General features: G+C 45.2%; 1 protein-coding gene and 1 long non-coding RNA gene across 2 annotated transcripts in view; one reads left to right on the top strand and one right to left on the bottom strand.

Annotated features, from left to right (window-relative positions):
* The first annotated feature begins 2,981 nt into the window (after positions 1 to 2,981).
* Positions 2,982 to 19,280, top strand: IFNLR1 (interferon lambda receptor 1). The gene is made up of 7 exons (XM_083511814.1): positions 2,982 to 3,120; positions 8,188 to 8,311; positions 9,794 to 9,987; positions 11,130 to 11,278; positions 12,438 to 12,591; positions 13,265 to 13,380; positions 16,495 to 19,280. The coding sequence occupies exons 1-7, from the start codon at positions 3,054 to 3,056 to the stop codon at positions 17,371 to 17,373; spliced, it is 1,683 nt and encodes a 560-aa protein (XP_083367940.1). The 5' UTR covers positions 2,982 to 3,053; the 3' UTR covers positions 17,374 to 19,280.
* LOC310710776 overlaps positions 12,585 to 19,723 on the bottom strand; it is a 43,937-nt gene continuing 36,798 nt past the window's right edge. Inside the window, exons 2-3 of the long non-coding RNA XR_014528233.1 lie at positions 13,219 to 13,337; positions 12,585 to 13,123 (exon numbers count right to left, since the gene is read on the bottom strand). This is a non-coding gene — a long non-coding RNA (uncharacterized lncRNA). The remainder of the gene's footprint in view (positions 13,124 to 13,218; positions 13,338 to 19,723) is intronic.

The following is a 19,723-nucleotide window of genomic DNA, read 5'->3' as shown; positions in this document are numbered from 1 at the left end:
AAGTAGGGGGGCACAGCACAGCGGAGGCATATTCCCATTTCATTCCCATTTCACCTCATGTGGCAAAAACAGGACGGGCCGCCCCTGGCTTACAAAGTTGTCATTGATCCCAACCTGAATTCTCAGGAATGTAAATAAAATAGTCAAGAAAGAACAATATATAATCGACATTTATTCATCATCAATCCCTATTACTAGGAATAATCACATGTAAAAAGTAGGGATGTAAATCAAGTGAAAACAATAACACCACACAGAAGCTCCTCACTGGCAAGGGAGGTGCACTCTGTACATGCCCCTGTCCCTTATTTCTAAGTCTCAGAGTACCTAATTAAATTTTTTCACACGATACCATGAAATCTTCTTTTCCATCCTTAGGCCCTTCTCCACCCCCTTTCAATCCCTAGGTTTTTATTCACCCCCTGCCTAGTCCCATGAACCCTGTGGTGGTCGGTGTCAACTGCGTTGGCTACCCTGATCTGGTCTGTTTTCCACAAGGTGCGATTAAAATATACTTATACACATTCAACAGTAGGAAAGGTTAAAAGTCCACTGCTTTGGCCCGGCCCCGATTCCTCTGTACTTGTTCAGCGAACCAGGCGGCACCCAGATCCCCACGTCATTCGGGCTCTGCCCTCCTGGTTTGATAAAGGAATGTGCAAAGTCGACAAAGCAATCGGCCTCATTTCATTTTCACTTGCTACTGTTTGCGCAAAGGGGACTCTGGTGGCACCTTCATTCCAGATGTTCAAGCAACGGTGGATGAAACCTGGCAGGGATTCAAGGCTGCCACTCCCAGCTTGAACATTTAACCCTGGGGAGGTTTCTAGTATTTGAGAAGGGGGCGGGCAACACATTGCTATAGGTTTTTAACTCACTCCTTTTTTTTTCATTTTGTGGTTTTAAGTTTTTATTGCTGCAAACCGCTTTGATTTTTTTTAAAAAAAATGGCAGAGCAGTAGACAAATACTTTTGTAAATAAATAATTATGTTCATGCCCAAGTTGAAACAAATTGTGTGCTCGTTTGTGGGGGGAATTTATCTCTGGTCACATCTGCAGCATACATTTAAATCACAATTTAACACACATGGGTTTAAATATTTATTGAAAACTGCTTAGAGGAGTTTTCACCTTTCAAGAGGTAATTGGGGGGCTTCCACGCCCTTCTGCACCCCCCTTCTCCCCCTAAGTAGCTTGGGATTTTCCGAGCGGCAAAATCCCCACCCGCTGCGAGTTCACGCTCACCGGAAGTCGCCCATCTGCAGCATACATTTAAATCACAATTTAACACACATGGGTTTAAATATTTATTGAAAACTGCTTAGAGGATGTGTTACAGTCAAGCAGCATATAAATTAAATTGTTAAATAACACATCTTCATTAAAAAAAATACTCATTTTTATATACTCTGCCCCCTAATATATGCATTTTTGTAAACATTGGGTAGAGAACAGCATCACAAAATTTGGATAAGCGTGAATTTGGAAGGATGGCTCTGTTTTGGTTCACATATTGTTTTGGAAAACTACAGATTGGATGGATCCTCCTTTAAAATGAGAACTGCATAGAATTTCTCCCCCACCTCTAGGCCCCATAACTGCTAAAGTGGTATAAGAGTGTTTTACGTGGATGGTGTCCTTTGCAGCTGTCTCTGGCTAGTGGCCAAAGGGAATGTTTGGGAAAATTCACACATTCCACCACAAGGAGGCAGAGCACTAAAGAGAGCAATTGTTGAGATACAGTTTATTGAAGACGTTGATGGGATTGTGAAAAAAAATTACCCGGGCATTTGATGGCAGAAAGATCTATCTCTGGCCACCTTGAATTACTAATTTTTAGAGGTGTTGACATCCGTATGTCTCGGGAGTCAATGGAGGAGTGCACATTGCGTCAAGCTGTTGGACAGTTGCAGCGCCTGCTGTGGCTGTACAGACCAACGTGGGAGAGACATGCTTTGTTGCAGCTGGGGCAGATGAAGGCATCTGTTTGCGCTGCTGCAGATGCACCCTGGCGTTTCTTCTCTCTGTGCTCCTCCCCAGTGGTCATTTCTCCTCTGGCCACTGCTATGGATACACGACTTGACTGCCTGTCTCCAGGCACTGCAGTCGTCTGCAAGGGTTCATATCACATTTGCAGACATCTTTGTAATGCAGAGTTGGTCTGGTGCCAGAAGTCAGCTCTCCGTACAACCAGGGCCAGATTTAGTTTTGATGATGCTCTAAGCTACTGAAGGTAATGGGGCCCTTTATATGTCCAGCTGACCTATGCCAACAACAAATTGTCACTGGTTTTTTGTGTTGAATATATGCTATATGGTAATTTAGGGACCTAATAGGAATCTAAAGCCATTTGCACATAACAAAATATGTATTTTATCAAACTAATTGATATAGAAATGAGCAAACCAGTGATATTTTAGGGAGCAGGCTAGCAGGCGGGGCCCATTACTTACATCACAGGAGCCTACACAACACAAAACACTGTTGCCGTATGGTAGGTTTTATTTTATTCGGTTTTTATCTTACATTTTGGAAATGTACATCCAGTGTTTTTTCCTTTAAATATTTAGGGCCCCCCCAAGAGAGTGGGGCCCTAAGCTATAGTTTGTTTAGCTTATACGTAAATCTGGCACAGCGTACAGCACATCCTTATGTATCCTGGTTGCTTTTAGGAGTTCTAAATTGTTTTTAGAAGTCTGAGTTGCAGTTTTAGTCTTTGCGTTTGCTGCCCTGGGATCCTTTGGAGGAAGGGCAGGATATAAATGTCATGAACAACAATACCAACAGCAGCAAGCGAATAAGCCTGCAGGGGTTGGGATAGAGAGACACTTCAGGGATGGCTAGTGCCGCAGGCTCTTAAGTACAACAGCCAAAGGTGCCTTTTTATGTACATCCAGGAGATTCAGCAAGTAAATGTGCTTCCTGTCCTCTAGGGGGCTGCTGTGCTTTGGCATGTGTGCCACAGGTGCTGTTTCCTGCCAGGAAACCTCAAAGTGAAAGTAAGAAACAGAAGTTCCTGGCCCAAACATGAGCTGCTGCGCTCCTTTCCAGGATGTCTCTTCTGGGGGTCTGTTGTCTTGTGGTGCTGGCTTCCTTTGGACAGGCTTCAGGGACAGTCGGTAAGCCCAAATTCCCTCTGGCTCTTTCGTTTCTACTGATACGTTTGCTGGGTTATGCTCCAAAGGGTGCAAAGTCTAAAAAGGAGAGCCTGCTGTTGGGTTCACTTTCTCAAAGTCTCTCTGCTGCTGGCCGGATTTGACAGGGAGGGACGATTTATGGCAAGGAACAAGGTTGTTGGGTCTATCAGTGTGGAAGGAGTACACTCAGATGGAAAAAGGCAGCAGGGAGAAAGGAGATGTGGGAATGAATGTCTGGCTGAAAGTGGGGTGTAAAATGATTTCCTTTTTCTCACACGCTGGCTGGGGCTGATGGGAGTTTCAGTTGAAAGCATCGGGAGGGCAGCAGGGCTGTGAGGGCTGTTACATGCAGCGTTGAATGCTTTGAGCTTCTGCACGGTGGAAGGAACCCTCTGCAGGGGCCTATTCTATGGTTACCAGATTTTTTCCCCAATGACTAATAAAATAATAATAAAAAATTACAAGCTTTATTATCCCGAATTACATTTATACATCAGCTGTTTTGCTGTCTTGAGAAGTCCAGAGGAGAAGAGAACCTGGGGGGTGGAGTTGGAAGCAGAGTTTGAGAATATGACTGTGGGATGATCACAGATTTGGAAAGGACCTCTGAGGGGCATCTAGGCCAACCCCCTGCAATGGAGGTACCTCAACTCAAGCACCCTCAACTTAAAAGAACATAAGGCTTCCCTGCTCCAATTTGACTTCTGCAGTTCCTGGCCGTCGGGGACACGCTTTCATTCACGCTCTCTCTCACGCTCAGCTGCCCAGCTCTGCTCCAGCTCCACCACTGCTCCAGTTGGCCGAGGGGATTGAAGTCACCTCACCCCTCCGTGCCTTGCCCAGCAGAGAAACTGCGCCCCTCGCACCCCTCCTGGGCAACTGCACGCCGCCTGCCCGTGACTCCCGAGCCTCCCCTGATCTCCTGCCCCCTTCCCCCTTCATTTTGAGAGTCTCACAGGGTGCAAAAGAAGAGCTTTGCACCATGCCCAGCAGAGAAACTGCGCACCTTGCACCCCTCCTGGGCAATGGCTGCCCACCCATGACCTCACAAAAAAAGGGGGTAGGAGATCGGGGGAGGCTCAGGAGTCACGGGCAGGTAGCACGCCGTTGCCCAGGAGGGATGCAAGGCACACAATTTCTCTGCCGGGCAAGGTGCAAAGCCCTTCTTTCGCACTCTTCGATCCCCACCACCACCTCTGCCTCTGCCTGCGCAAAAACTGTCTTCCCACCCCTCCAGCTGCATATTACTCCAGGAGACCAGGATGTCACATTTCCCTGGGACGTTTAATGAAATCCAGCGATGGAATTTGTCCAGGGACAGATTTGCAAATCTGGGGTCTGTCCCCGGGAAATGGGGACATTTGGTAACCCTAACCTATTCAAATGTGGTGACCACAAGATGTTGTCAGACTCCAACTCCCATCAACCCCTGCCAGCATGGCCTATGACCTGGGATTATGGGAGTTGTATTCCAAGCAATAAATAGAGGGCAACACATTGGCTGCTCCTATTCACCATGTTGGCCTATGGTTAACAACAAATCCTCCTTCCTGGGGAACTGTAGGAATTGTAGCTCTCTGAAGAAAATAGGAGTTACCCAACAACTCTCAACCCCTTTAACAAATGCCACAGCATTGGTGATCGCAAGATCTTGTCAGTACCTGCTGTCACCATTGCTGCTTTGTGTCACTACGTAACCCAGGGAGGGGATGCTTTGGTGGTGGTGGTGCACTGAAATGGGACATACTAACTCTGGCTGCTACACACCCCGTTAAGGGAAACTTACAGGCACCCAAGGACTTTCCCTAACAGGTAAATAGGCACTCATTTTTTTAAAGTGAGTTTTCAGCATTTGGGTGCGGAAGTGGACTCTCACCTCTTTGCAGTGCTCCTGTCCAAATCACAGACACCCCGCAGATACTTTCCCAAAAGAATTTCAGCCACAGAATTCCAGATATGGCCCTAAAGTTATCAACTGGGTGTTTCAACATATGAAATGGGATAATACCAGGCAGCTGTGCAAGATTGGTTCACCATCTCTCTTTTGATCTGATCATTCTTGCATAATCTTCACTTCCCTTTTTTATATATACTAGACTATCATTTCCTGCTGGGTGGTTTGGGCGCTTTCCAATTACATATATTTGCCCTATAGGGAAGTTTAGTAAAATATTGTTTTGCGAATAAGTTTGTATTCTCCCCCACTTCCTTATCCAAATTGCTCAGCAGCAGCAATGTGGGGTAGACAAACACCTGACCAGAGATGGATATTGACATAGTAGGTGGAATCTACACACATATAAAAACCGTTCTGAAAATACTCTTTTAAAAACATACTTTGAATTTTCTGTAAGGTTCACCATCTAGTGCACTTAAAGCACACTTTGTTGTTGTTTAGTTGTTTAGTCGTATCCGACTCTTCGTGACCCCATGGACCAGAACATGCCAGGCACTCCTGTCTTCCACTGCCTTCCGCAGTTTGGTCAAACTCATGCTGGTAGCTTCGACAACACTGTCCAACCATCTCGTCCTCTGTCGTCCCCTTAAAAGCATTTTATTTGCAGCTGTATAATGGGAGTCTATGGGACGCGGGTGGCGCTGTGGGTTAAACCAAAGAGCCTAGGGCTTGCCAATCAGAAGGTCACGGTTCGAATCCCCACGATGGGGTGAGCTCCTGTTGTTTGGTCCCCGCTCCTGTGCACCTAGCAATTCAAAAGCACGTTAAAGTGCAAGTAGATAAATAGGTACCTCTCCGGCGGGAAGGTAAACGGTGTTTCCGTGAGCTGCTCTGGTTTCACCATGCTGGCCACATGACCCGGAAGCTGTACGCCAGCTCCCTCGGTCAATAAAGTGGGATGAGCGCCGCAACCCCAGAGTCGGCTACGATTGGACCTAATGGTCAGGGGTCCCTTTACCTTTTAATGCGTGTCTATAGTGCTCCCGTTTTTGATAATTGCAACTGCAATCACATTTCCCCTTTAAAAAGGCAAAATTGTTGTATTGCAGGAGTTCATAGCTTGGGATCATTCTCTAAGAAGCCATCGCTATGTATGCATATGTAACCATGACACATTCCCTGGGCATCATTACGGAAAGCCTTGAAATAGATAGTGGTTAGCAGCCCTTGGGCCAATCCCTCTCCCTCACAGAGTTGTTGTGAGGACAAATTGTGTGGAAGGGCATATTTGTGTGAAAGTGCTCAGAGAATGGGGAAAGTTGCCTTATCCTGAATCCTAGCTCCATATTGCCCACACTGACAGGCAGCCACTCTCCAGGGTTTCAGACAGGGAGTCTGTCTCCCAACTCTACCTGGAGATGCCAGAAAGTGAACCAGGGACCTTCTGATTGCAAAGTAGATGATCTACCACTGAGCTACAACCTTTCCCCAACTGTTTCCCCCCCCCCCCATGGAGGAGCATTCAGTCACATGACACTTAACTCTGCTCTGCCACCCTGCAGTCTGAGGCGGTTTAGCCCAAGTACAGTGGTACCTCAGGTTAAGTACTTAATTCGTTCCGGAGGTCCGTACTTAACCTGAAACTGTTCTTAACCTGAAGTACCACTTTAGCTAATGGGGCCTCCCGCTGCTGCTGCACCGCCGGAGCAGGATTTCTGTTCTCATCCTGAAGCAGAGTTCTTAACCTGATGCACTTTTTCTGGGTTAGCGGAGTCTGTAACCTGAAGCGTATTGTAACCTGAAGCGTATGTAACCCGAGGTACCACTGTATAGATTTATTGCCTCACCCAGAAACAGGCTTCACCGTGCTGAGCAGACACAGGTTTACACAGGTCGGTTGTCTTTGTCATGACCATCCTTTCTCTCCCCTGCAGCACTTTAAAAATCATTATTGTTTATAGTTTTTACTAGGTACCAAAATGACACTGCATCAGTATCAAAAGACAGGCACTCGTGTGTACCATCCATTTATCCACACGCATACGAAGAGACACACAAGGGAAAGCCAAGGGTTATTGCTCTAGCCTCCAAATTCAACAAACCACCTTAGATGAAGAAGCCGGTTGCTCAACTCCAGTTCAGGCAAATAAGCCTTTATACGCAGGCCAAATGTCAGAGAACTTCTTGTCCTGCCACCGCCTGTGAAAACCTGCCCGCTTGTACGCTGCCAATGTTAACAGAACGTTTGATGGCTGTACAATTGGGCGTAAGAGGCGTTCTTCCCAATACAGTGGAACCTTGGATTACATAAAGTCCCCCTTACGAGTGCTTCGGGTAACGAGCTCCACTAACCCAGAAGTAGATGCTCCTGGTAGCGAACTTTGCCCTGGGATGCGAGCGGAAGTCGCCCGCCAGTGGCACAGTGGCAGCGGGAGGCCCCATTAGTGAAAGCACGCCTCAGGATAAGAACAGTTTCATGTTAAGAACGGACCTCCGGAATGAATTAAGTTCGTAACCAGAGGTACCACTGTACTGCAGCGTCAGCACCCACAGAATCCAGTTTCACTGCCCCTCAGCGAGGTCCTGTTACACCGAGATACAGTTCAACATCCACTTATGTCAAATATTTCTCTAGAATTAGATTAACAAGTGTGAGGTCCTCGGACCAGAGAGGGGTAACCATTAGGTAGACCCATATCATATGTACTAAAGATTCTCCACAGTTCCAGCCTTTGTCTGCGCTTGAAATGCATTTAGGTGAAGTGGTAGGAAAGGTCCTTTTAAATAGGTTATTGGGGGAGTGTTTTAATTTTTGTTTATTGCTGTTTTTAAATTGATTTTAATGTTTTTGTTATGTTCTTTTTTAACCGTGTGATTTGCTTTGAGGCACTTGAGTGCAAGAATGCAACTAATTCATATTAATAAGAATACTACCAACTCAGGTAATGAATAAATGAGGCCCAATGGGTGGGATTCTCATCCAGATTACAAAGTTTCCTCACAGATGTTCCCTGTGGGTTTTGCCTTATCTGAATTAATAATAGGGTGGTTGTCCTTTGGATCTTCTGCCTGAGGCACCAAAAGGTATTGGGCTAGCCTTGTGAAGACGAAATGAACCCCAGGACACTTAAGGAAGTCTTCCTTTCCAACAGGCCAAGAATTCCTGCTATCACCTCCTCAAAATCTGACGCTCGTGTCGAAGGATTTCCATCTGTTCTTGACATGGCTGCCAGCTGCTGATGACCTTCCTGGAGTAACCTACACTGTTCAATGGATGTGAGCATCAGAGAAAAGAGCAATGCCTAGAACAGCCTCCCCCCAGCTTGGTGGCCCTCAAGATGTTTTGGACTACAATTCCCACCAACTTGCTGGCTGCTGTGGCTGCTGGGAGTTGTAGTTCAAAACATCTGAGGGACACCAGATTGGGAAAGGCTGGACTATAATTTCCACTTGATTTTTCTGGGATATTACTAGCACATAAGAAATTGGAGGCAGTGGGTGTGTTTATGTCTCCCAATTAAAAAAAACATCTTCTAGTTTGTGCAGGATGAGCTAGGTTCACACACCTCTCAGAGAAGATGGGGGGAGGACAGTCTCCCAGATGACCTGTTTATTGAGCATTCACACCTGATTTGTTTGCACAAAGTTTACAGGGAGGTGCTGTCATGCCCACCATTTATTGAGTGTTCATTGCAGGGAGCTTATCCAATGTCACATGAAGTAATTGTCACCCCACACTTTCCAGAGCATTTCCCCATCACTTTCCTTACAGCAGTAAGTGTGTGTGTGTGTGCGTGCGTGTGTGTGTGTGTGTGTGTTTTGTCCAAGAACGCCAAATACTCATTAATTGCATGACTTGTATTTGGTGTTTTGCAATGGAAGCCTACCTGCAAAAATAGCTTTGGCCTGAAGTGGCCTTTGACTTGAATACGTTGTGTAACACCAGTCGCTTGTCAGAACGGCCTAGTCCATAGGTCAGGCTCAGACTGGTTTGGAAATTTACAGTGCTATTGGGTTGGGCATTCCATTTTTATCCTTTGACAATATATTTCTGGGGTGAAGGGCATAGTTACATGCACACATTAAACAAAACAGGAAACAAGTATGGCCATATTCACACCATACATTTAAAGCACTGTTGTACCACTTTAAACAGTCATGGCTTCCCTCAATGAATTATGGGGGCTGTAGTTTGTTAAGAGTGTTGAGAGTGGTTGGGGGGCCCTATTCCCCTCACAGAGCGACAGTTCTTGGTACAATCAATCCCTCTTCACAGGGAACTCTGGGAACTGTAGTTCTGTGAGGGGAAACAGAGGTCTCCTAACAACTCTCAGCACCTTCACAAACTGCACTTCCCAGAATTCTTTGGGGGCAGCCATGGCTGTTTAAAATGACAACATAGTCCTTTAAATATATAGTGTGAATGTGGCCTATATGTGTATGTATATGTATGTTTATATTGCATATAAACCATATTTATATTCTGTAAAAAAATTGCTATGCAGGCAAGGTTATTTTGTTTCGTGACAGCTCTTCTAAATCATACGTCTATAAAGAATAGTACACTTTCTCAGATATTTTGTTGAGCTTGTCATTTAAAAACAAAGACAATCCTTTAGGGACTGAGTATTGGCAAAGCCCCATCTAATCTCCACCCCTGGCGACAATTGGCTGCTGGCTGTTCTTCAGAATTGAAATCGTCACATCCTCATGTGAATCTGAATACTAACCTGCCACCGCTGTGGCTTCTTCCTGCAGGGAGCCTTGCAGACTTCAATGGGACGACTTCTTACCCTGTAGGGACATCTCTGAAACAGTCTGCAACATAACTTGCATGCCTCGAGAACTGGACAACAGATACTCAGTCCATGTGAAAGCTCAGATGAAGAATAGCTCTGGGATGGCCTCTTCCAAATGGGTGGAACTGAATAATATTGACTACACTGTTCAAGGTATGGCTGGTAGGACCCTGAGATCAAGGTGCAGAAGGCGGTTGTACTAATGCTGCCAATTGTTATTTTGTGAAATGGAAGGTTCTGCTCACAATTCTGTCCCAGAAGACCTAATAAGTGAAAGAGAGGAGGGGAACTTCTTATAAGGCCAGAGGTTCCTTTCTCTCCAGACAGCCTGGCAGATAGGGATAAAACACTAATACCTTGAAATATACTCAGAGTCGAGTGTGGATTTCATGCTCTTTATTCAGCTCATAGTAGTGAGGAATGAAAGTTCCCCCAAAATATCTGCTTTATATACATTATTTACACAATGGGCCACACGTGATTGGCTAATTCCGGGATTCTCCCGTGGGCCAATCAGGTTGTGGATTCACTTCCACCTGGAGCTGGATTGGGTGGCTCCTGCGGACCAGTCATACTGCTGCATTGTTCTAGGACCAATCAGACTGCTGCATTCTGAATCCTATTGTTCTAGGACCAATCAGACTTCTGCCTTTTGGATCCTATTCAGCTCAGTACATAACATACCTGATGGGATTAACCTTCCCCAACCTGGCACTCATTGGCAGTGAAGCAGAAAGACATGGAACTGTGTCCAAAATATCTGGAGGGCACCAGGTTGGGGAAGCTGAGATTGAGCCAATGCTGTGGTTTAGAAAGGCCCAGGTAGCTTACCTGACAGGCTCATAAATGAGCAGGAATTTTAGGACACTTCCAGACATATAGTTAAAATTGTGCACTCATGATGATTTGTGCTCAGGGTAGCACTGAGGTGTCTATACGCAAACTCTCTTCCAAATACTACTTGTACCTGCAAAAGTTTCAGAGCAAGCATATTGCCTTCGTTTCCAGTCAGCACATGCCCTGTAGCTTCCTGCTGAAATCCTGTAACTTTTTATACCACAAATGTTCTGGGTCCCAGTTTTGTTGCTCTATAGCTCAAGAGTTTTGTACTGGACAGTAGTAATGTGGTATCATTTAGGAAGCATTGCAGAATGACAGATAAAGCAGAATGATGTGTATTATTGCATAATTGAGATGTGGAATACATTGGCAACAACCAAGCATTTGAGGGCGGGGGTATTTACTCCTCTCTGTCTCTCTCAATATTGCCCTAACATCTGTCCAATTGTTTCCAGTGGAACTTGCTCCCCCAATTCTGCAACTGAAAAAGGCTGAAAATGCTCTTAATGTGAGCATTGCGTTCTCCTACCCACCCTGTGCAAAGGCCACATTTCAAGACCTGACCTATGACTTGGAGTTTGGCATCGATGGAGCAGGGAAACCAGTAAGTAGGCGGTGGATATGCAACTTCAAAATCATCTGCAGACATCCTTCTTGAAAGTCATTGTCATTTACATTTAACAATCCTTCCTCATTTCAGGGCTTGCTTAGGGAGTGCTTATTAAACTGGTATCCCACCCTTCTTTCCATTGAAAAGCCTCCTGTGTGTGGTGCAGTGGACCTCTTCAAAGTGCAGCTGCAGCAGGGAGTGCTGGTGTATACTTTAAACCAGGGGCGGGGATCCTCAGGCCTCGGGGCTGAATGTGGCCCTCCAAGCCTCTCTCTATGGCCCTTGGTACTCTCCCCAGGCCACACCCCCCTCACTGGCCCTGCCTTGCACCCCAGCTGTTTTTTGCCTGGCTTGAAATCGTTCTTGGACCATAGTAATGCCTCTTGATGGACAAGGAATGGGCAAGTCTGTCAATTTCAATTCCACTCAGTTTCTCATTTTTCCCAACCTTAAGTTCAGTTCTCTGCATTTCTGAAGCAATTTATCCCCGCAATTGTTTTTAAATTCTCGTGAGAATTTGTCAGTATTTTAGTGCACGTTTCTCCTGTTAACCACATTTTGCTTCCCGACCTCTACTCCGATCCCGACGTACCAAGCCTGGACTCTGACTGCCTGTAACCCGGACCATGACACCTTCCCCCTTAGGCAAAAGATAAGCAGAAAAAAGAGAAAGGAGTCTCTTGCCAGTTAGAAACTTTAATGATCAGAGTGAGAGAACAAAGAATACATTCCTTGGAATGAAGGTGCTCCCAATTAAGGGTACCACCCACTTCCTCCCTAGTCACCCACATCACTACCGCGTCTTGCAACCTGAGCTCGCAACCACTGTGCTTTCTTATCTGTTCTTCTTGACCTTGGGCTGAGCAGATGAACGCTTTCAAGCGACAGTGAGTCTGTTAACTCTCTCTCTCCCAGTTCTTCTCCTCCTAGCTGTCCCCCATCCAGTATTTCCCAGCTTCTGCCTTCTGAACTATGCCCCTCTGCAAACCACTGTTCCAAATCTATGCTGTCCTCCTGCTCCTGGGAAGATTCAGGATCCTGATCAGGAGCAGGGGGAGGGGAAGGCTCCCACCGTTCCTCCTCAGTGCAGCCCTCCTCAGCACGGTCCCTGACACTGTCGATTTCAACCCCCTTTGCTTTTCTTATCTGCCAGAGGAACTACACTGAGATGAAGGACAATGTTCTGGGCTTCGACACGACACACTGGAGCAGTGGCAGATACTGCTTCCGTGCCCGTGCCCGTGCTGTTGTGAGTGAAAAATGGAGCAACTACTCGAAACCAGTTTGCACTCTCTTGCATGAAAAAGGTACAGGGAAGGAGGAAACGGGGGTGCCTGTGCAAAGACTGTACTGTCCATTTTGTATACTTGCCCTGATCCAGCACGTGCAGGACAGACTTGTGCACATGCAGTTTAGATGGGTGCAAATGGATGTTTGAAGTTGCATTGTGATCACACAGCTAAAGCAGATAGCTTTGCCTCTTTATGTAGATGGGAACAGATCCCTGTGGCCTCTTATTGGGTAGCCCCACATTCCAGGTATATATCCAGAGACATTGTGTGCCAAGGAAGCTTTGTTTTATCAGTAATAATAATAATAATTTATTTATACCCCGCCCATCTGGCCAGCCACTCTGGGCGGCTTCCAACTGAATATTAAAAACAATACAGTATCCGACATTAAAAACTTCCCTAAACAGGGCCGCCTTCAGTTGTCTTTTAAAAGTAAAATAGTTGTTTATCTCTTTGACATCTGCTGGCAGGGCGTTCTACAGGGCAGGCGCCACTACCGAGAAGGCCCTCTGCCTGCTTCCCTGGTTCAGTGAAAATTTCATTCTGTCTGTGATAAACAACAAAAAACACCACTTTTCATTAAGAGACCAGGAAGAACAGAACAATAAAACAGATTGAAGTGGAGAAAGGGGAAGAACTTACCCCAAATACAGTATTAACTGCTTCGTTTGTTTGCTTTCTTCTGCAGCAGAAAACTGGGTCTTTGTTGCTGTTCCATTGCTACTCATGCTCCCTGCTGGTGCCTTTATTGTCTTCTGCTGCTACAAAAAGATGAATAATCCAATCAAGATGCCTCAAGCTTTGGTATGGGATGATTGATTATTTATTTATTTATTTATTTTATTATCACTTTCCCCACAAAAGTGACCCAAAGCAACTTAGAAAAAACAAAACACTAAACTCAAGTATAACAAACTGCTGATAAAAATCTAAAAAACACAGCTATACAAATAAAAAACAAGTCTTCCACTAAAAGAGCACAAATACCTGAAGCCCTTCAAATCAAGAGTCAAAAGCCCTGGGGAAAAGGGAAGTTTTTGCCTGGCACTTAAAAATGGATGAAGGTGGCGCCAAGCATGGGGAGGGCATTCCAGAAGTGGGGAACCACCATGGAAAAGGCCCATTCTTGTACTGCCACCCTCTGGACCTACCCTTGAAAATGACTGTCAGGTTCTGGATTGGTTCATGTGGGGAGAGGGCAGTCCTTGAGATATTGGGGTCCTGAGCGACATAAGGCTTTATAGGTCAAATCTAGCACTTTGAATTGAGCTTGGAGACTTAACTGGTAGTGACTGCAGACATACCAGAATTGGTTCACCATCTGGACTCTGAATTCTGTACCAGCTGCAGTTTCCTAACTGTGGAGGTAAAGGGACCCCTGACCATTGGGTCCAGTCGTGACCGACTCTGGGGTTGCGGCGCTCATCTCGCTTTATTGGCTGAGGGAGCCGGTGTACAGCTTCCAGGTCATGTGGCCAGCATGACTAAGCCGCTTCTGGCGAGCCAGAGCAGCACACGGAAACGCCGTTTACCTTCCCTCCGGAGCAGTACCTATTTATCTACTTGCACTTTGACGTGCTTTCAAACTGCTAGGTTGGCAGGAGCAGGGACCGAGCAACGGGAGCTCACCCCGTCGCGGGGATTCGAACTGCCGACCTTCTGATCAGCAAGTCCTAGGCTCAGTGGTTTAACCCACAGCGCCACCCGCATCCCTGACTGTGGAGGCAGCCCTACAAATAACACATTGAAGTAACCCAACCTAGAGATTACCAGATTGTAGACAACGGAAGCTAGGCTGCCCCTGTCCAGATAGGGGTGCAACTGGGCCACCAGTTGAAGTTGATGAAAGGTGCTCCATGTCACCAAGGCTAATTGAACCTCAAGCAACCGTAATGGATCCATTAGTACCCCCAAGCTACATAACTCCACTCAAAGCAGGCTGCATCCCATCTATTTGATCTAGCCCCCCCCCCCCACCAACAGTGCCTCAGCCTTGTCAGGATTAAGCTTTCGTTGATTGGATCTCATCCAGACATTTACCAAGACAACACATCAATCTTGCACATCTGCTGCCACGCTCGCAGATGTCAAAGAGAAGCAGAGCTGTGTGCCGCCCACATTTTGCTCACATCGTGCTCCAAAATCCTGGATGACCTCAGTCGGGGGTTTTGTGTAGATGTTGAAGAACAGGAGGAGGAAGGTAGATTACTTCCCTGTTCTGTGGTTTTTGTCAAATGGCAAGGTTCTTTCCTCTTGCCAGAGACATGAACCTGACTGAACTTCTGCATTTGAAACCAAGGACTGAAACACCTTGTATACGGAACAGATAGTGCTGCTTTATACAGTGATACCTTGGTTCTCAAACGCCTTGGTACTCAAACAACTTGGAACCCAAATGCTGCAAACCCAGAATTATGTGTTCTGGTTTGCAAACTTTTTCCGGAAGCCTAACGTGTTCCGTTTTGAGAGTTGCGCTTCCGATTTGAGTGCCACACTTCCGTTTTGAGTGTTACGCTCTGTTTTTCCTATTTATTTAGTGTTTTTGTTTTTGCAGCTTTTTTGTTTGTTTTTGCGACTGTGTGGAACCCAGTTCAGCTACTGATTGATTGATTGATTGTGTGGCTGCAGTACATTGTTTATTGCTTTCATTTTATGGATCAATGGTCTCGTTAGATAGTAAAATTCATGTTGAATTGCTGTTTTAGGGGTTGTTTTTAAAAGTCTGGAACAGATTGATCCATTTTGCATTATTTTCTATGGGAAAGCGAGCCTTGGTTTTGGAATGCTTTGGTTTTGGAACGGACTTCCAGAACGGATTAAGTTTGAGAACCAAGATACCACTGTAATAAGCCAGACACACTTTTGGTCTGTGTGACAGTGTTGCTACTACCTACAGCTCCTGGTAGACAGGAAGGGATGCAAGGATAGTAGAGCTGGGAATTTTGCTGCATTTTAAATATTTGCAAGCACGCATTTCTGTTCTACTTTGCACTTGATCGCACCGTTTCTTAGGGATGGATGAATCTGTCAATTTTACTTTCTCTCCATTTCTCGTTTTTCCAACCTTAAGTTCAGCTCACCACATTTCTACATCATTTTGCATATTTTTTTTTTTAAAAAGGCGTTATGACCCCACACATACACTAAGTAGAACAGAAGCATTGCCACCCGACCCCACCCCACTCCCCCCTCCCCCCTCCACCTCTTTCCCCCTTTTCTTCCTAATGTAACACTAATGTCTCACAACAAATGAAATTGATCTGTAGAAAACGCAACTTGAAAAAGGGGACGTTGCACATACTTTTGTAAATCAAGAAATCTCATATATATTTAAGAGGTGCTATGGAAAAAAAAGGCGTTATGAAAATTCTTCTGCATTTTAGTGTGCATTTCTTCCATCATATGCCTTTTTCAATGCAACGCTGCTAACACACACATTTTTGACAGCAATTTTCCATATTGTATAAAGAAGTTTTGTATGTTACTTTCACTAATATTTGCAATTTTACTCACACTCCCCCCTAACACATTACTATTTTTGGTCGGAGAATGGCATTTCAAAATGCAGAGAAGTGTGAATTTAAAATTTATTTAGGAAGTGCAAACCAGGTAGGTTTGCATTAAAATGTGAACAGAAGCTAATTTCTCCCCCATCCCGAAAACCTCCTTAGCTATTGACCATTCGCATAATCAGTCCTAGTTTAAAGTCGTATGTCATGGTGACTTCAAGACGAAATGTTGACATATTTTAATCTATTTTGCTGTTCATTGTAATTATTTTAAAAAAGGTTTTTAATTCTGTTTAACTGTTTTTACGGATAATTTAAATACTTCCTGTTAACTGCTTAGAGGGTTTTTTGTTTTTGCAGTCAAGGAATGCCTCTAAAATGGTCAACCACATTCTGTCTCCCTAATTAGGATTTTTCCAAAGGCCCAACAAAGTTGCTGTTGATTGGTGAAAAGGAAGCAATCAAGGTGTATCCCATCACATGTACAGCAGCACTTGTCGAATCAGGAAGGAGGAACAGGACTGGCCCCCAGAAACACTCAGCACTGAGTACTTCTGTGCCGTCAGAAGAACGTGAGGAAGATGAGGAAGATGACGATGACGATAGCGGAAGCCCCATACCCTACACGGAAGTGCTTCGATTCCAGAAGAAAAGCTTGAACTGCCAAATGGCCAGCATGGGCCTGGAAGCACCTCTGCCATCTTCCGGCTATGGAAGTTCTCAGTCAGGTTTGCCAGATTTAACGGTGCCAGGGGTCCCTGCTTCAACAGAGTGGGTGACAGGGGAGTCTTCTTCTGGGTTCCAAGAGAACGAGGGGACCTCAAGTTCTGAGAGTTCCTCTGTGGAGGAATCCCTTGGGTTTCCAGTTGGCTTTCCAACTGCTGGAGGAAAAGGATGGGATGAGGATATAGACTTCTCGTCGGTATTGATAGAAGGTTCTGGCATTGACCTTTCCACTGGGAAGCAATTCACACCTGTGAGAGGTCATCCTGAAGAAAACTGTGCAAGCCTGGAGGACTTGAAGATACCTCTCTTTGGGATGCTAGGCAACCAGGACTCCTGTGGGTTCCATTTTGAGGAGCAGTTTGTAGACGAAAGAGGTTCTGAAAAGGACTCCAGTGGTTGTGGAAGTCTCGTGGATGAAATACCTCTTCTGGACGTGCCTAGCATGGGAGCCTTAGACCCTGGGCTGTTTGGAGAAAGCAGAGACTTGGAATCAGGCTGTACTCCAGAACCCAAATTCCATGGGTATCGGCCAAGGCACACACATTATATTGCAAGAACCTGATTTGGATGCCCTGAAATGGATTTCCCTAGTCATAGAATCTTAGGATCAGAGCTGTTTCACCAGTACCAGGGTGGTGAACTTTGCACTGAAAGATCTGGATTCTACAATAGGGAAGTTAACCATTATACAGAATCCAATTCAGTCCAAGCTCACGTTGTTTTCTAAACCCCCATCCCATAATGAACAAGGTGTGGGAAGAGAAAGGTGTCTCCTGCTTCAGAATTTTAGCCCCATGCTGTAGCAAAAGCTTTGATTCCAGGGGCCAGCTCAGCAGTCACAAAGAAAGCCAGGAGAATAAATGTGTTAATTTACAGTGCAATCCTATATATGCTCACTTGGAATTATGTCATGGGCACAGGGTGGAACTTCAATACAATAAATAGATCTACGTCTAAATTCCGTTGTTGGAACAAAAAAAAATCTTCTCTGCTGAGCAAAAGAGGCCTTCTGAAGTCCCAAGCTGTTGTAAGTGTTCTAAATGCATTTGTTAATTTATATTGTTAATATATTGTTAGATGTGTGTACATACCTCATATATTTAACAATCTGGTGTCCCAGATATTTTGGACAGTTCCCATTTAGGCTACAATTCCCACCAGCCCTAGCCAGGGTTGTGTTGGCGGGGCCACTGGCAGTTGTGAACCAAAACATTTGCAAGGCAACAGGTTGGCAAAGACTCTTGCGCAGAGTTTACCATGCACTGTCGCCCTCTGGTGGTGACAGCCGGGCCTACAGGCTGCTGAATCTTGTGAACCTTGCGTTGAGGCTGGCAGCTAGCTTTGCCAAGAAGCTTTGCTCTGAAGGTACGACGGTCCAAACCAAAAAATCCAGCCATTGTTCTCTCTGACAACCTTGTCTCCTATCCTCTTCCACATTACCTGATGCAGGTTAGCTATTGGGATGAGGATAATGTGTGGCAGGTACCTGGAGGGAAGGCTCTTTTCCCTTGCGTCTTTCTCTCTCCAGCCCCAGCTCTTTAAAAGGGGGTGGAGGGAGAGAGGAGGTGGCAAATGGAGGTCAAGATAGCAGCCCTCAATGGGCGTGTTTGATCTGGAGTCTTCCTGGCGTAAATCCCTCTTTGGATAGATAGAAAGTTTTATTTGGGTTTTCACAGTATTATAATAAAAGCAATACAGCCTTCTGCTCCCTTCCCTGTCCCTTCCTTTCCTCACGCCTTGTTGTTGTTACAGCCTTTTTGCTTCTGATGTGCAGTTGTTTTGACATGTTTATACAGTGTTGGGGCTCACATGCTCAGATAAGGGCTAGGAAAAACCGCTCTCCTTGAGCCCCGGATTAAGATCCGTTAACCGGAGACCTTTCCATTACTGTGTTGTGCCACTTTTCGAGACATGAATATTATGTTCAAGGACATTGGCTAGTTCTTTGCAATGATTCTATTATTCCTCCAGAGAAAACAAACCTACCTCGCCCAAAGCTGCTTCCCACCTTCCTTTTTATTGCCTAGCTAAGTGTGCTTGAAACCACCAGGCACACCCACCCTTGGTAACACTTTGGGTAATTCAAACAGTATTTTCTAAAGGAAGTTTTACTGTGACAGAGTCTGACACATGCACACATTTGAAGTGTAACCTTGCATGCTCTTCTCACTTGATTTCTTCAGGCAGGAGAAGTGGTTCCTTTCCATGCATATTGACAGGTGGTATTTCTCCTTAGAATGAAAAATACTGTTGAGGAATCACCAGGTTGGAAACTGAGACTTCCAGGTATAGGGCCGTATTCAATAAATAATAACAATTGGCAACCCTATCAATAAAATGGCAAGTGTGTCACTGTATGTGTATAATGTTGAGTTGTATTGTTATTTGCATTGCTAAATAATGTATGTTTTTATAGCCATAAATAGGCTACAAATAAACTTTTGCAGGGGGGAAATATTTTATTCAAAACTTTGTGTGTGTTTTTCAATCGGTGAAAAGGGGAGATACTCGAACATGTTTCTGTGGAACACAGGAGTGACGAGAACAACCAAGTTCACTTTGAAATAGGGCTGAGCCAAACATTTTGTTAAGAACTTTCAGCTTGAAATGCAGGAGAGGCTCAGGGTGTGTATGTGACATCTTCGTACAGAACGAAACTCACCAATACCCCGGCTCAACTTTTCTGCTGCTGGTGCCAATATATTTTTCATAAGCCTGACAGTGATGGTGATAAAGCTGCCAGGGGTGCCAGCAAGGAATATTTTTTACTGAACAGGACCCAGAGCAGGGCAGGGAAATCTCAGGCTAACTCCACTCTCGGCATCCTTACCAAACTACAGTTCCCAGGATTCTTTTTTTTTTAATATATAAAATTTTTATTGGTTTTTCACAATTTATATAAACACAAACAA

This window comes from Podarcis liolepis (genome assembly GCF_965112155.1).
Source record: "Podarcis liolepis genome assembly, chromosome: 7".
Classification (NCBI taxonomy): domain Eukaryota; kingdom Metazoa; phylum Chordata; class Lepidosauria; order Squamata; family Lacertidae; genus Podarcis; species Podarcis liolepis.
Note: the sequence above shows the minus strand (reverse complement) of the source record. Positions and strands in the feature narration are given on the sequence as shown.